We start from the raw sequence: 15,934 nt of genomic DNA, 5'->3' as shown, positions 1-15,934 counted from the left end.
TGCAGCTTTCCCTCTGAAACAGGACATGGAGCTGGTCCTCCACCTTCCACCGCTATTTTTGATGCATTAGTTGTCACACCAGCCAACACACCAAGACTAGTCCAGCCCAGGTGCTCCCATTCTTTGACTGCTCCAACATCTCCCCATGTCTGATATGGGAACCAAAAGCAAAGTTTCTCTTTCCCACATTCACAACCCTTTCCAGTTCTTAAGGATTTTCTTATGGAAGGAGATAGTGTCATTTGGATAAGGGAAGTGTGAGCTATTCAGAGAAAAAGCAAAAAACTGCCTGTGGGCAGCTGCTTAGGGACAGCAATGGTTTAGGTAGGGAATGGAGCAGAATGGGCATGGAGGAAAAGGAAAAGGCACACTGGGACAAAGTGCTGTGAAGCACGTGGTGGGTGGTCACTCCCTGAGGATACGCCGTGTGACTGGCCCGGTGCCCATGGGAAAAAATGGAGATAGAGGATTCACTCTGGGAGAGAAAACTGAGTCAGGAGGAGAACGATTCTCATCCCAGACATGCACCCCCAAAGAAAATCATGCATTCCCAACCTTTGCTAGGCTGCCACACACAAAGCCATTGACAAAGGAGGTGTGACACGGAACAAATCAAATGTGATCAAATCAGAGCAACTGCAGACACCACACATCCTGAACCCTCTAAGTGCCACAGCTTTGCTCAAGTCTCTTCACACTGTACAACTTAACTACAACATTTCATTAACTATGTGTACTCAAGAAAAGCAAAAGGCACTCCAAAACTCGAAATGGAAGCACCAAAATTCATCATGCATCAAGCCTCACATTCTTGCCTCAAACCTTTTGTACTCTAAACCAAGAGGAAACATAAGCCAGCTAGGTTTTTAAACAGTGGCTTGCAATTCATAACACTTCTTAGTCAAATCAAAGTAAACTCTACCAGTATTATGGCAATACTCTGGTTATAGGAACCTTTACATTCTAATTTAGCATTAAAAAATAAATACCCTCCTTGTCACCCAAGTAACTTGAAATTTCAGAGAACTCTCCACGATGTGGATTATGTATAATCGATTAATAAAATAATTTGTAAACATTGATTCAGGCTACCCAGGAAATGAAACCCGGGAAGCACTTAAAAATCTGTAATGCCTTACTAGAGCTGATATTATTTAATCAAGAACATGTAATTTAAAAAGAGGTAATTTGATTTACACATCTTTGGAGATTAATAACTTGACACGTTATTTATTGACTGAAACAATCAATACAAATTCACCTGGAATTCTACTCAAAGCCTTAAAGAAAACCAAATAACAAACAGAACCAACGAACAGTATTAGGCAACGACTTTTCAAGTCCCTATTGTAGGAAAAAACTCACAACTTAAACCACATAAACAGACTTTAAATAAGTAAGTTAGGATCGTGCCACTCTGAAGTGCATACCCAAGTACGGAATCTCCAAATCTACTAGAGGTCAGGGTTCAAACATTGAGTGTAAACTGACCTGGCTGAGACACCGCAGTGGCTGTAAACTGAGTAGCCCAAGGGGGATTTTTCTGTCCTCCAAACTGAGCCATGGCAGAAGGTAGAATCTCCTGAGTGTCTATCTTCTGTAACTGCAACCTAGTAAAATAAGGCACAGTTGCAATCTTCGAAACAAATACCGTCAGGCTATTTTAATTCTGGGCCAAAAAAACACCCAAAAAACCAAACCCCAGCCAAACAAAAAATCCCAAACCCTCAAAACCAGAAAAAAAGAAAGAAAGAAAAAAGAATAAAAAAGTAAAAAAAAAAAAAAAAAAAGTAAAAAAAAACCAAACAAAAAGAGTCTTGAAATATTAGTTTTACATCCCTAAATCCTGGTGGGCAACACGCGTCGCGTATGGGAAACACAAAAAGTTGCAAGGCAAGTTGTTTTATTTCCCTGAAGCACAATCTCCATCTCCCACTTCTTAACAATGGGGACAAACGCCGTTCAAAACGCAAAAAACGCATTCCCGTTTCCAGGAAGATTAAGGGAAAGGTGACTCCGCGGAAGCGAGAACTCGTTATTCGTTTTCCGTGGCCGCGCTCCGCGCCGCGGGGAAGCGGCGGCGGCAGCCGCGGGGCCGGGCACCACGCGAGCACGGCCCGGCCGCGCACCGGCCCCGCCGCCTCCCTCCGGCCCTGCGCCCGCGGCCCGCGCGAGCTCCTTTACCGCCTCGGCGGCCTCCGTTCCCGGCCGCGGGCCCGGGCCCCGCCGCCGCGCGGAAAGCGCCGCACGGAAGAAAGGCAAAGGGAGGCGACGGCGGCGCCGGGCCGGGCGGGCGGGAAGCGAGGCCTTCCCGCCCCCTTCTCCTCCTCCTCCTCCTCCTTCGCCTTCCTACTCCTCCTCCCGCCGCCCCCTGTTCGCAGCGCGGGCCCTGGCACGGCCCGGCCCCTCTCCGGGGCAGCCGCGGAGCCCGCGCGCCCCCGGCCCCTCGCGCCGCGCCCGCGGTACCTGCGCGGGACCGCGCCGCCGCCATCGCCGCCCGCCCCGGCTGCCCGCCCCGCGCATGCGCCGATGCCCGGTTCTACGTCACGGCTGCGACCGCGCGAGGCGGCGCGCGCCCGGCCCTGCCGCGTGCGGGGTTCGCGCGGCTCGGGGGAGGGGCCCCGCCGCCATCTTGGGCGAGGCGGGCGCGGGGGGGGAGCGCCGAGCCGCCATCTTGCGGCGGGACCGCCCTGGGAGCCGTGGGACCGGCGCGGTGCGGGCCCTCTCAGGGGTCTCCTCCGGTCCCCCCGCCGCCCCGCCAGCGGCTCCTCAGTGCTCAGACACAGCCCACGGTACCTCACGCTGCCATATCGCTGTAGGAGGGGCAGCCCTCAGCCCTCGCCCGCTCCTCTGAGAGCCGGCTATACGCGCACAAACGTTCGGGCCATGCTGTGGGGGGAAAGGGGTCATCTGAGGTGAAGGCAGAGCAGACGCACCAGAGACGGATCAAAGCTCTTAAGATGCTCTGAAACGGAAATTGCAGCGAGGATCAGTGTGGTAACTATTTCAGGAGTTCTAGGCAAGAGTAATTTCTTTCTGAGTTGGAAAGGACTTAAAAGGATCGTCGAGTCCAGCTTTTTAAGTGAGTGGCCGATTCATGTAGGGATTGATGGAACCCATGACCATGGCGTTGTTACTAAAAACTTTCCATCCCATAAATAGTTTTTTACACTAGTTTGTTTTGAAATGAAATAGACACGTGAATTCCTACCTACGTTTGAAAGTAAGCCAGCAAGACTCACTTTGTAAATGAGAACAGGACTTCGAAGTGTCATATTAAAAACAGAAGTTAGTGATGGAATAAAATCCTGAGAAGCAGCGACTTCAAATTCCCTTGCAGTGGATTTTGGATTATATTGTAAGAGGGCATCTAGATAAAGAAGCAGAAGATCATCAGGTGCAAATAAATTTCTGCCAGCATTTGGTAGTTAAGAATATATAAAGACAGATCTGTCTTTGCTGTTTAAAGTATATTTCAAATTAGGTGAGGGTTTAGATGTTTCACGCTCAGAAACATAGTTCTTACTTTTTAAGTCTACACATTTTGAACTTTATCTCTTCTGGGCCTAACTCCATCTAGCTCAGTGAGTTGACTAAAGCAGAATCTGTACCTTTTAACTTGGAGATAAGATTAAATGTTAAGAATGTTGCAGGACTTTCTCCCACCCCGTATGTGAGAAGGACCATGGCAAAGTTGTATTAAAGTAGAAAGTAATTGTCAGTGAGTATCAAAGTATTGTGAAGTAGCTCTGTTGTACAGGCTTCTGGCCCAGGGTCTTTTATATCAGACTGTAAAGGCTCTCAAAGCCTCAGAAGCTCACAGGAACCACACTTCTGATTTCCTCAAGAGGAACATTTTGGGTACTTTCTTCTTTCCACATGCATGCTGCTACCATTACGTGGCAGATTTTGCCACTGCCATTTTTAGTACACTAATGATTCCTTTTGGATTGTTTGGGTCTCTGTGTTGTCTGCTCAAGACAAACCACGCTGTTGTGATGAAAAACAGTTGTAATGGAAGAGGCAGTAAAAAAACCGTGCGCTTCTAGTTTTGTTTTTTAAAATAGTTCTAGGCCCCCAAACTATCTTTCAAGTGCATTGGACAGTTTAATCTAAAATTGATGAGAGGACAGAAATTTGAAATGCGTAAGATTTCTACAAATTACCCTAAAATAATGAGGCAGGTTAAGAAAAAGATAGAAATTCGAAGGCGAAATGCATAAGGCAAATTGTTGCTTCCAGCTTTCTGGGTGACTACAGGAATTCAGAATCTGCTAGGGATATTGTGGGTAGAAATGGTAATATTTAGACTTTATCATCAAAGAACATCGTGAATGTTTTTGCACAATCCCTACATTTAACAAAGATGACTGGAAAACACAGAGAAGAGAACTTAGCACCAGCTACAGTTCAAATTGTGAATACTTGAGATGTCTGCCCTTTGCTTAGGGAATCCCTAAGAGCCGAGTGCTTCACTACTAACTCATCTCTAGACATTATTTACTCTGTATAGAGAATTCCATACCATAATCAATGCGTTATAACTGAACGCTTTTAGAGAGTGCCCTTTACACAAAAATTAAGCACCAAACAGTTGTCCCTGTACAGCAGCAGCTGAACTACTGTGATATTTTCCTGCATCAGGTAGAATGAAACTAGTTTCAGGTATCTTGGATATCTGCTATGAGAGAAAAATGTAGAAGGAAATGTGGAAAAGGCTTATTCTTGGTTAGAAAAAACCCCCACACCCTAAACATTTAATTGTATTTGTATTATGCATTTCAGGGAAAGAATTGGAAGAGATCTTCTAATGAACACACTTTTGATAATCTGTACCATTTCTAAGACACAAAAATCAGTGTTTCATATCTAACATGAAGCTAGCTACTCGACAAAAAGTGAATAAAGATGCCGTATCTGTCCAGCTAAATGCCAGTTACAGGGAGGTGGTTATTTCATTCAGTTTTGATGATGAAAAATGATGATGTTATTTTTCCATATTCTTGTTGGAAATAAATTTCCATGCATCCTGTTCCATTTCCAAATTAATTTGCAGATCCAAATGTGTCACTGCTGGAACCTGCTTTTTGGAGGTCTCAATGGGGTTGTTTATTTATTCTCTTCAGAAGGCCAGAAAAGATCATTCAGAGAGAATCAAACACATTTCACCTTTCTAGATATCCAGAAATGGTAGCAACAGTCCAGTTAATGGCTTTTTTGATTCTTAAATTACGATTAGGTGCAGCAGGTAGGCATCTAAACAAATTATAATGGATTTTTTGGTGTCCAAAAATTTCTCTTGTAGTCTTTTTGAGTGTAGCCCTATGTACTTCACACTTTGCCAAGTGTGTGACGCAGTCAGTACTGAAATTTAATAATTAATAAACTGAACTTTATTACATTAGATATCCAGAAATGGTAGCAACAGTCCAGTTAATGGCTTTTTTGATTCTTAAATTACGATTAGGTGCAGCAGGTAGGCATCTAAACAAATTATAATGGATTTTTTGGTGTCCAAAAATTTCTCTTGTAGTCTTTTTGAGTGTAGCCATATGTACTTCACACTTTGCCAAGTGTGTGACACAGTCAGTACTGAAATTTAATAATTAATAAACTGAACTTTATTACATACTGCTGTACAAAGTACTTGACGAAAGTGTTTCTGAACTGGTCAGGCCACTCAAGAATACAAGAAAGACAGAATAGAATTAAACCAACCTGCTCAGGTTTAGCTGATTGCAAGTAATGTTTGTTTGTTTGTTTTAAAATGTCCCAGCGTAAGGACAGAACAGCTTTTGTGGTCTGCTGTATTGCAATAAAATTTAAATGCATTGAGAACAGACTTCTGACAAAGTTTTAAATTAGTAAAAAAGTCATAGCATAAATAAAGTAATTCTTAATTATTTTGCATGTAATAGACACCAGAAGCACCAGGGTAAATTTTTCACCTTGATAAAAGAGAGAAAAAGTTTTTTCAGTTGGAGCAATTGAGAGAGTCCCCATCACTGGAAGTTCTCCCGACACAGCTGGGCAGGGTGCTAGAAAATCCCACCTAGGCTTTCTTTTCCACAAAAGGTGGGACTGAGTGATGGTTTGAGGTCCCTACCAACCCGGGGTACTCTATGATCTGTGAACATCACATTTAAAAAAAAAAAAAAAAAAAATAGAGAAAAAAGTACTTCACCTTCCCCAGGAAGCACAAGAACAGTGGCCTTTCATAAAAGTCGTAAGTTTCGTAAGTTTGAAGGGTTCCTTTTTTTCTTACCCAGTCTGACTTGTATTTAAGTCCTTGGTACCTGTGGGAAGAGCCTGTTTTTGTTTTTCTAGATGTATTCTGAAAACAGAAGATTTCTCAGCTCTCTCCTTACAGCCTTGGGGTAATGCAGCCATATGGAAGCCAGAGTAAAGGTACATCTATAGCCAGGCAATAAAGAAAAGGAGTGAGAAGAAAAATCCTGGCCACCTTTAAAATCTCAGTTCCATTGCTTGAGAAGCAGGAGGTGGAGAGCTGCAAAGCCATTTCCCTTCCACCACTGTCTGCGGTGCTCAGCCTCTTCCCACAGCAGAGCACAGGCTTCTCTCTGATCTGCAGGACAGACAGTTCCTGTGCAGGACAGCTGAGTGCACAGAATCAGAGGTTTAACTCACAGGCTGCCATGTGCAGGAAGAGCAGGGAGCATCCTGAGAACTTCAGTGTGCAAGACAAGCCCAAGTAAGGACTCCTGCAGTGGGAGACAGCAAGGGAGCATGACTGAAACTCTGATTGCTGCTCTGCTGGCTCAGATGCAATAGCAGTTGCATATGAAAGGAATAGTTTCCTGTATTCTTTGGGGGTTCCAGAGCCTTTGGCACTTGACTGGCTTACTGGTGAGCACTCTGCACACAACACCCTTGGGCTTTCTTTTTTTAAATTTTTTTGAGTACCTTCCCTAGGCAGAGCGATGGCCTAAGGAGGATTGTCATGCAGTGACACACCTGAACCACTTAAAGCCTCTTACCCCCATAGAACAAGACAATTTGCAACAGCACAAAGAATCAACAAATCCCACCCATAAAATCTGTAGTAACATAATGTAGTGGTTTAGCATGGATTGTGATTGACAGGTTGGCTGACAAATGAGAGTGTTTCTACGCCTCTGGAAACACAGCCTTAAATTACAATCTTTCAGGTAACTCAGTCTCTTCTCCAGTCATCGAGAAAGTAACATCACCTCGTGGGTCGGGGTTGGGCTGGGGCCAGGCCTGCCGGGCCTCGGGGGGGGCCGTGCCTGTGGGACAGGGGCCAGGACTGGCCACCCCCGGGCACCTCCGATGGAGAGAAGAAGAGAAGGACTGCAGACCAGCAGTCTGGCCCTGCGCCAGGACCATGGTGGCTGTGCTCTGGGCCTTGGTTGCCAGAGCTGCTGGTCCAAAAAAGGAAAGACTTTTAAAAACTTTTCTCCGGAGGCCCAGGAAGCTGATCTGGGTTTGAATCGCTTGAGGTTTGACCAGGGGTGGAAGAGATTTTGTCCATCAGCATTCCTGAGCATGCGCTTTCCCTTCCTCTCCCCTGACCATCATCTGTGGCCTTGAGTCTGCTGAAGAAGGAAGACTGAGCAAAAACTTTAACCCTTTTCCCTCCTCCGTGGAAGACATTTGAAATATAAAAAAAAGAGCATTGAGAAAAAGTCAGTGAAAGAATGAAGAAAGACTATTTTGAAGACGGGATAGAGGAAGTGGACATTTCTGACCGGACTTCTCTAGATGTGAATTATGGAGAAATAGACTGTTTTTGTAATATCCTAATGTTGCTTGGGGGGATACAAGTTCTAATCAAAAGGTTGTGTGTATTGATATACATAGGTTTTAATTAAGAATTTTGATTAGAATATGTCCCCGGCTCCTGAGAAAGAATAAGGAGGTTTCTATTTCTTTTGAGAGAAAAGTGAATTTAGAAATGGAAGACAATCCCTGTTTTGTACTAAAAAAGCATTCTTAAAATGATACCCCAAACATGTAGAAGCCCATGAACAGCATGGAAACTGTTATATGGGTAAGACTGCACAGAATCTGCAAAAATTCCGGGTGGTTGTATACCCTGTGAAAGCCACTAGATCTTTTTTTTCTTGTGGCGTGTTCTTCATAACCCTAAAGAGGCTACTCTCCCAAGGTGATGTAAAATCGTGTTTAAATAGCGGCAACTGACTGAAAATCATGGTTTTCTCTTTTCTCTACGTGGTGTGTGGAAAAGTAAACAGTTGGAGGAGGGAAGGAAGAAAGTGAATGTCTCAGCAGGTCTCAATTTTTTCCCCCTCTCTTTTTCTTTAGTGTATATTAATAAAATCTATCTGTTTTTTCTTTTAAGTTGTACCTGTTTTGCCTTTTTCTCCCAAAGTCCTATCTCCCAGCTGATAAACGAAATTTGACAAATGTCAAACCACGACACATAATCCAGGTGAGTCCTTACAAGGCTTTCTACTGTTGTGGAAGTGAGTTAGGGTCTAGCACCATGTTTGCTTCATGAAGCACTGGCCTGCTGCTTCATTTCCCTGGAGGGGTCCCTCAAGTGAATGGAGTCAGTCATCCTCATGCAAAAACAGTCTGTGTAAAAACAAAATGGTCACAAGAAACTGAACTGCTGACTTTTTACACACAGAAAACAAAGGTTTTGCTGTTCTGAGCTGGAAAAAAGGCTACGTTGTGCCTCTAGCAGCAATTTAGGACCCCTTTAGGATCAAATAGCGTGAAAGTATTACCCAGTCATGTTACAAATGGAGATGTACACATGCTACAGCAGGACTGCAAGTAATTTTTGGCCCAGTGTAAAAAGACATGGACATTTTCAAGGATTCAAGTGTTAGGAATGTAAGGATTTTATATTAGTGGTATATGTCATAAAAGAGTATCCAGAAGTAAACAGACGGGACATGGAATTGAAGGCCCAGCTTGGCTACTTTGCCCTAGTTAATGGTTATTAAAATAGCCATGTTCAAATTTCCACATTTTAAATACATTTTCAGTTCGTCTAAGACTAAAAACACACATGGGGATTGCTGCTATTTTATTTTAATTTTAGACTATCTAGGCCATGTCCTGAAGCAAAAGACTAATTGAAGCATTACCTTGCTTGTGTTTAAGTAACATCTGAATATGCCTTTTGTTCTGATATACAGAGTGCACAGAAACCCCAATATTTTGATGAATGCTGTTTACTCTGTGTGCAACATGAACTGTCAACAGCAGTAACCAACATTAGCATTGTGCAACAGCAAATCCTGGCATTCTGTGATATGTAGCAGTGTAGGAGTACTACAGAAAACTTAACTGTAGCACCAGCAAAAAAGCTTGTTTTGCAACTGAATTGTTAACAACATCATTTAAGTAGGCATTGCAATTTAAGGCTTAAGAACTTAAAAGCAGCCAACTGTCCGACATCAATACTCTATTACCTTGTATAATGCATACCAGAAATCCAGGATATAAAAAAGCACTAAAGCCATCTCCTAGTGGTAAACTTACTTTTGCAAACAAGGATTGCAGGGCGGGTTTAAATGCTGCAATCTGGTTTGGGTGGCCCCGGAGGGGGTTCTGTGGCTTTCCTGAAAACAGGAGCCCTGCATGCTTTCTGTGCTCTCCAGGAGCAGAGAAAACTGTGGACCATTGTTCGTGCCTCTACCAGCATGGGAAGAGGGAGAATGCTGCAAGTTGGTTTTGATGGTCTCAGAGTGCTTTTTTGTCACTTTCCTCAAAACAGGAGCCCTGCGTGCTTTCTGTGCTCCGCAGGCTCAGAGAAAGCTGCAGACCATCTTTCGTGCCTCCAGTGGCACAGGAAGCAGGAGAATGCCGCAAGCTGGTTTGGGTGGCCTCAGAGGGGGCTTCTGTGACTTTGCTTGAAATAGGAGCCCTGTGTGCTTTCCGTGCTCTCCAGGTTCAGAGAAAGATGCAGACCATCGCTCGTGCTTCTATTGGTATAGGATGAGGGAGAATGCATTAGAATTTTTTTAAACATTCCTTCTTGCTTTACATGGTGTAAATTACGAGCACTCATCTTTCAGCCTGAATTTGCAACAGCTCCTCAGGCTGACTGAGCTCAACAAGACCATCAGAATCACTAAATTGTGCAAGGGACCTCAAAACTCAACCCATTTCTCCCCCCCCCCTCCTCCCTGGGCCATGGCAGGGACACCTTCCACTAGCCCAGGCTGCTCCAAGCCCCAGCATCCAACCTGGCCCTGGACACTGCCAGGGATCCAGGGACAGCCACAGCTGCTCTGAGTAACCGGTGCCAGGGCCCCACTGCCCCCACAGGAACAATTTCTTCCTGATAATTAATCTAAACCTGCCCCCTTTCATCCTGAGGCTGTTCCCCTCGTCCGGCTCACTCCGTGCTCTTCTGAGCACGCCTCTCCCTCACGCCATAAGCGGCTTGCACAGAGCATGCCGAGTAAATGCTCTGGGGGCTCCCGGGGGCACGCCAGCACTCCGGGCCCTTTTCTGGCGCTCTCCTCGGCGCCTTCCCCGGGAGGGAAGCCCCGACTGCCCCGGGGCTGTGTCCAGCCACGACCGGCTCTCCCCACCCGCACTCTCCGGGTAGCTCAGAGACCTGCGGCTCCGGGCCCGCAGGAGGTGGCCAGGTGGCACTCACCGCATGGCAGGATATGTAGCCGCTCTCCTCGCCATCCAACACCCAGCTCCAGCAGTGACAGCGAGTGCTCCAGCTCCAGCCACAGCGCCAGCGTGTCCCGCCCGGGCAGCAGCCCCCGACGTGGCCTTTGAATGGCCTACCGACGCAGCGGCAGTGATGCCCGACACCGGCCCGGGGCTGGCCTGGAACCGCCCTTGCCTCGGTTCGGCGCAGCTCCTTTGGTTCGGATCGGCTGACCGCGGCTTCATTTGGCTGCACACAGTCCAAGTTGGCTAAAGTCGGTGATTTTCATCAGACCTCGGCTATTTTCGCTTGTTCGGCCAAACTCAGTTGTTTCCGCCCTTTCTCACCACCATCTTGGTTGTGTCTGAAGCCACTTCCAGTCGCGTCGCCATCTTTTTTGTGGCACCCCTAAGGTCCCTGCCGGCTGTTTACACAGGTGCCTGACTAAATCGACTGCCTGAACCCGGCTGCGGCGTGGTTCAACCCACAGCCTATGCGCGCACACCCTGGACATGCCGCGTAAAATTGCTCCCAGGCGGTGCCGTAGTCGGGGTCCTGCACAGGCAGTTGCAGAGACATACCGCAGGTCCTTGCACTCTTCCCACCTTTTTGCCGCCATCTTGGAAAGGTCACACACTGCGCAGACAGCCGCCATCTTGGTTGTGGCGCCCCCCAAAGGTTCCCCCCCCGCACTCTTTACACAGGCGCCTGACTAAATCGACTGCCTGAACCCGGCCGTGGCGTGGTTGAACCCACAGCTCATCTGAGCACATCCTGGAAGCACCGAGGAAAATGGTTCTCGAACAGCACCGTGGTCCGGGTCGCGTGCAGGCTTTCGGTCCTCGTATTTTTCCTGGCATTTTGGCCGTGATCTTGGACGGTCGGGCGGCAGCACTGCCCCCGAGCTCACAGCCAAGAGCTGACATGTGCCTCGTGGACTAGCACGGGGGATTGCTGCAGTACCGCTCTGTGTCCACACGGCGGCAGCACCGCCGCACTGCCCGGCCCGGGGCAGCGGCACAGAGCGAAGGACAGAATGAGCGTGGCCAAAAATGCCCTTCCGAACATCCCCTAAAATAAGCTGCCCAAAAGACCCCCAATCACTACTGCAGGAATTCTGCCTCTGACCAAATTCAAACCAAAAAAGCCTGTACTTGAGCCTATGTTCCAATATTTTTTGGATTTATTATTTTTATATTTTATTTATCTTACCATTTATCTTTTATATTCTTATCTATGTCTACTATGTATATTATATTAAAATATATTTAACATGCATTAGTATATATTGTACTTACTTTTGTTATTGATTTTTTTTATTTTATATTTCTATTTTTGTTACTTGTATTGTTCTATTTTGTTTTTTTTTTAATTCGTGTTTAAAATATAAACAAACAAATGATATTTTAAACTATTTGAATTCACTGACCTAACACATCAGAACCACAATTAAATAGAATTAAATGAGCCTTGCTTTCTAAAGGATCAAGTTTTAATTTTTATTTAAATAATATGTGCATATTTTCTCTTTCCGTGTTTTTTTTCTTGGGGTGGGTGTTTGTGGGGGCTTTTGCTTTGTTTTTTTTTTTTTTTTTTCCTGCTCTGTTTTGGATTTCTTTGTTAATAAACAAAGAGGTTCGGAGAGTTACAAAAGAAAGTGTCGACTTTGTTTTATGGCTGCCTCTGAAATACACCCCGACATCAGGCTGCTGCTGGCAATTCTGTGCATGGGTGGGACGAAATTCTGTTCGGGGGCTGAAAGGAAAAAAATGGCCCCAGAATGTTCACGGCTTTTTCTGTTCAGGTGTTTTAACTGAGCAGAAAACACGGAGGTTTCGTTGGTTGCGGTCTGGATTCTATGCACACGTCCAGGGTACGTGGAGGTCATTTTTCAACTTCTTTCTTGCCAACAGCCAAACTTCCAGATACTCAGGGTAAGAAAGAGTCTGGGGGAAAAAAGGAACACAGAAAACATGAAAAAACACCCCCCCAAAAATATATACAATAAGAAATAAAATTAAAATATTGGAAGAAAATAAAATTTAAAAGTAATAAAATGAAAAAAAACCCTAAAATTAAAAATCTAAAAGTATTTAAAAATAAAGGAAAAAATAAATAATAAAAGGAAAACAAAAAATTAAAACCAAAAAATAGAAAGAAAAAACGTTTTAAAAACTCACTGCTAACAAACAGAACACCAAAAAACTCAACAAAAGAACATAAATACAAAAAAAGTAAAAAATAATAACATAACTATAAAGAAAATACAAAATTACATAAATGAAGCTCTGCCCTCATGCCACTGCTAAACACAGCTCCAGGACTTTCCTGCATTATGCTGCAGTATGGAAACCCTCCCCCCCCGTGCGTCCCACAAAATAAGCTTTTCTAAACAAAAATGGCCCAAATGACCCCCAAAAATCATCCCAAATTTGGCACAAAATTGCCCAAAAGTTCATCCCAAACAGTCCCAAAATCAGGTCTAAATTCAGCCCAAAATGACCCCCAAAATCAGCCCAAAAATGCCCCACAAATCACTGAAAATATAGCACAAACTCACCTCAAAATTCAGCCCAAAATGACTCCTAAAATCAGCCCACGTCACCTCTCCAAATTCTTCTAAAATTCAGCCCCCAAATCAGCCCAAAACAGCCCAAAATTCAGCCAGAATTACCCCCAATTCAGCCAAAATTACCCCCAATTCAGCCCAAAGTGTCCCCAAATTGTCCCAAATTCAGCCAAAAAAATCAGACAAAATCGCCTCCAAAATCAGCCCTAAAACCATCCAAACATCTGCTCCCCAAATCAGCCCAAAATTCAGCCCCAAATCACCCAAATTTCTCCCAAAAGAGCCAAAAAATTACCTCACAATCAGCTCCAAATTCAGCCAAGATTCAGCCCAAAATTCAGCCAAAAGTGGCCCAAATCACCCCCAAAATTACCCCAAATCTGGCTAAAAATTGGCCCAAAATTCAGCCCAAACAGTCCCAAAAGCAGCCCCCGAACCAGCCCCAAATTACCCCACAAACCAGTGAAAATACAACACAAACTCACCTCAAAATTCTGCCCAAAATGACCCCCAAAATCAGCCCACATCACCTCCAAATTCTCCTAATATTCAGCCCTCAAATCAGCCCAAAATTCAGCCAAAATTACCCCAAACTCACCCCCAATTGTCCCCCAATTGTCCCAAATTCAGCCCTAAAATCAGATAAAATCACGTCCAAAAGAAGAGAAGCCTATGGGGACGTAGCGATGCCTCCAATGGCGCTATAAAAGAGGGAGTGCAGCCAGCTGTTCCAGGTGGCCTCGGTGGGGTGTTCGGTGGCTTTCCTTGACACAGGGCACCTGGGTGCTTCCTGTGCTCTCCACCAGCAGAGAAGCCAGCGGGGTAGAGCTGGTGCATCCAGGGGCAGGGCAATAGAGAGAGTTCTGCCAGCCGGTTCGGGTGGCCTTGGAGGAGGGTTTGGTGACTTTTCTCGATACAGGACGCCTGGGCGCTTTCTGTGCTCTCCACGAGCAGAGAAGCCTCTGGGGAAGGAGCCTGGTGCCTCCAGGGGCATTGCGACACGGAGAGTGCTTCCAACCCAGTTCAAATATTGTTGAACGGGCATTTGGTGTCTTCGCCACACACAGGATGCTTGGGCGCTTTCTGTGCTCTCCATGAGCAGAGAAGTCTGTGGGGAAGAGTCGGTGCCTCCAGGGGCATTCCAAAACGGAGAGTGCTTCCAGCCAGTTCAGGTATTCTCGAAGGGGTGTTCGGTGCCTTTTCTCTGCACAGGACACTTGGGTGTTTTCTGTGCTCTCCATGAGCAGACAAGCCTCTGGGGCACGGCAGTGGGGTAGAGCTGGTGCATTCAGGGGCAGGGCAATAGAGAGAGTTCTGCCAGCCGGTTCGGGTGGCCTCGGAGGAGGGTTTGGTGACTTTTCTCGATACAGGACGCCTGGGCGCTTTCTGTGCTCTCCAGGAGCAGAGAAGCCTCTGGGGTAGAGCTGGTACCTCCAGGGGCATTCCAACACGGAGAGTGCTTCCAACCCAGTTCAAATATTGTCGAAGGGGCATTTGCTGTCTTCGCTCCACACAGGACGCTTGGGTGCTTTCTCTACTCTCCATGAGCAGACAAGCCTCTGGGGCAGTGCAGGATCCTCCAGGAGAACATCAACAGGGAGAGTGCTGCCGGCCACTTCGGGTGGGCTCGAAGGAGGGTTCAGTGGCTTTGCTCGATAGAGGACGCCTGGGTGCTTTCTGTGCTCTCCACAAGAAGACAAGCCTGTGGGGCAGCGACAGTGCTTCCAGGAGCATGGCAGCTGGGGCAGTGCTGCCAGCCGGTTCGGGTGGCCTCAGAGGAGCTATGGTGGCTTCGCTTGACACAAGATGCCTGGATTCTTTCTGTGCTCTCCACAAGCAGAGAAGACTGTGGGGCAGTGCCAGAGCCTCTATGGGCCCGGAAAGAGGGAGAGTGCTGCAAGCCTGTTCGGGCGGCCTCGTGGTGGGTTCAGTGGTTTTGCTCATCACAGGAGGCCTGGGTACTTTCTGTGCTCTCCAGGAACAGAGAAGCCTCTGGGGCAGTGCGTGTGACTCCAGGGACACTGCAACAAGGAGAGTCCTGCCAGCCTCTTTGGGAAGCCTCGGAGTGGTCTCGGTGGCTTTGCTTGACACAGGGCGCCTGGGTGCTTCCTATGCTCTCTGAAAGCTGAGAATCCTGTGGGGCACTGCTCGTGCCTCCAGGAACACGGCAACAGAGCGAGAGTTTCCAGCTGGTTGGATTGCAGCATAGCTGGTTGCTCAATTAGATACGTGTGCTCTGAGTCCTAAAAGTTATGTGAGCATTTAGAAAATGTACTTTCTTGGTCATTCATATTATATGAATTTTTTTCTGTATCTTGAATAATTGATATGGGAAAAATCACTGTGAAAGTTTTATTTTAAAAATACAGAGATAAGAGAAACTTGCTTGTTGAGAGACAGAAAAGTATCTGTCAACATGCAAAGTTAACAGACAACATTAGGAGCCTTCCCTGAGGCTGGTGTTAGCATGGAAGTCTGATATCCCTCTGGGCTAACTGTTGTTGACTTACCATTCAGATCAGCTCAGGGTGATGGACTGGGAGGGCTGTTTGATCTCCTCCAATCCCATCTGTGATACAGTATAAACCCACAGAGGAGGAGGTGTCTCTCAAAACTGCCTATGCTATCAGTGGGGTCACATTTCTGAATGAGGGCCCGTGATCTGAGTCACTTCCTGCACACAATATCTGAGAAAATTTTCCTCCTATCTTACAAGCAATGGAAATGTGAATGCAAAC

At 46.1% G+C, this 15,934-nt stretch overlaps 1 protein-coding gene across 9 annotated transcripts in view; it reads right to left on the bottom strand.

Moving 5' to 3' along the window:
* Positions 1-2,511, bottom strand: part of CCAR1 (cell division cycle and apoptosis regulator 1) — a 28,455-nt gene extending 25,944 nt beyond the window's left edge. For all 9 annotated transcript variants that reach the window (XM_066324360.1, XM_066324364.1, XM_066324369.1 and 6 more), the window contains exons 1-2: positions 2,467-2,511; positions 1,492-1,610 (exon numbers count right to left, since the gene is read on the bottom strand). In XM_066324360.1, the coding sequence (XP_066180457.1) occupies positions 1,492-1,564 (73 nt within the window). In that variant the 5' untranslated portion in view covers positions 1,565-1,610; positions 2,467-2,511. The remainder of the gene's footprint in view (positions 1-1,491; positions 1,611-2,466) is intronic.
* Between the last annotated feature and the right edge of the window lie 13,423 nt (positions 2,512-15,934).

The sequence above is a fragment of the Sylvia atricapilla genome, chromosome 8, assembly GCF_009819655.1.
Source record: "Sylvia atricapilla isolate bSylAtr1 chromosome 8, bSylAtr1.pri, whole genome shotgun sequence".
In the NCBI taxonomy this organism is placed as follows: domain Eukaryota; kingdom Metazoa; phylum Chordata; class Aves; order Passeriformes; family Sylviidae; genus Sylvia; species Sylvia atricapilla.
Note: the sequence above shows the minus strand (reverse complement) of the source record. Positions and strands in the feature narration are given on the sequence as shown.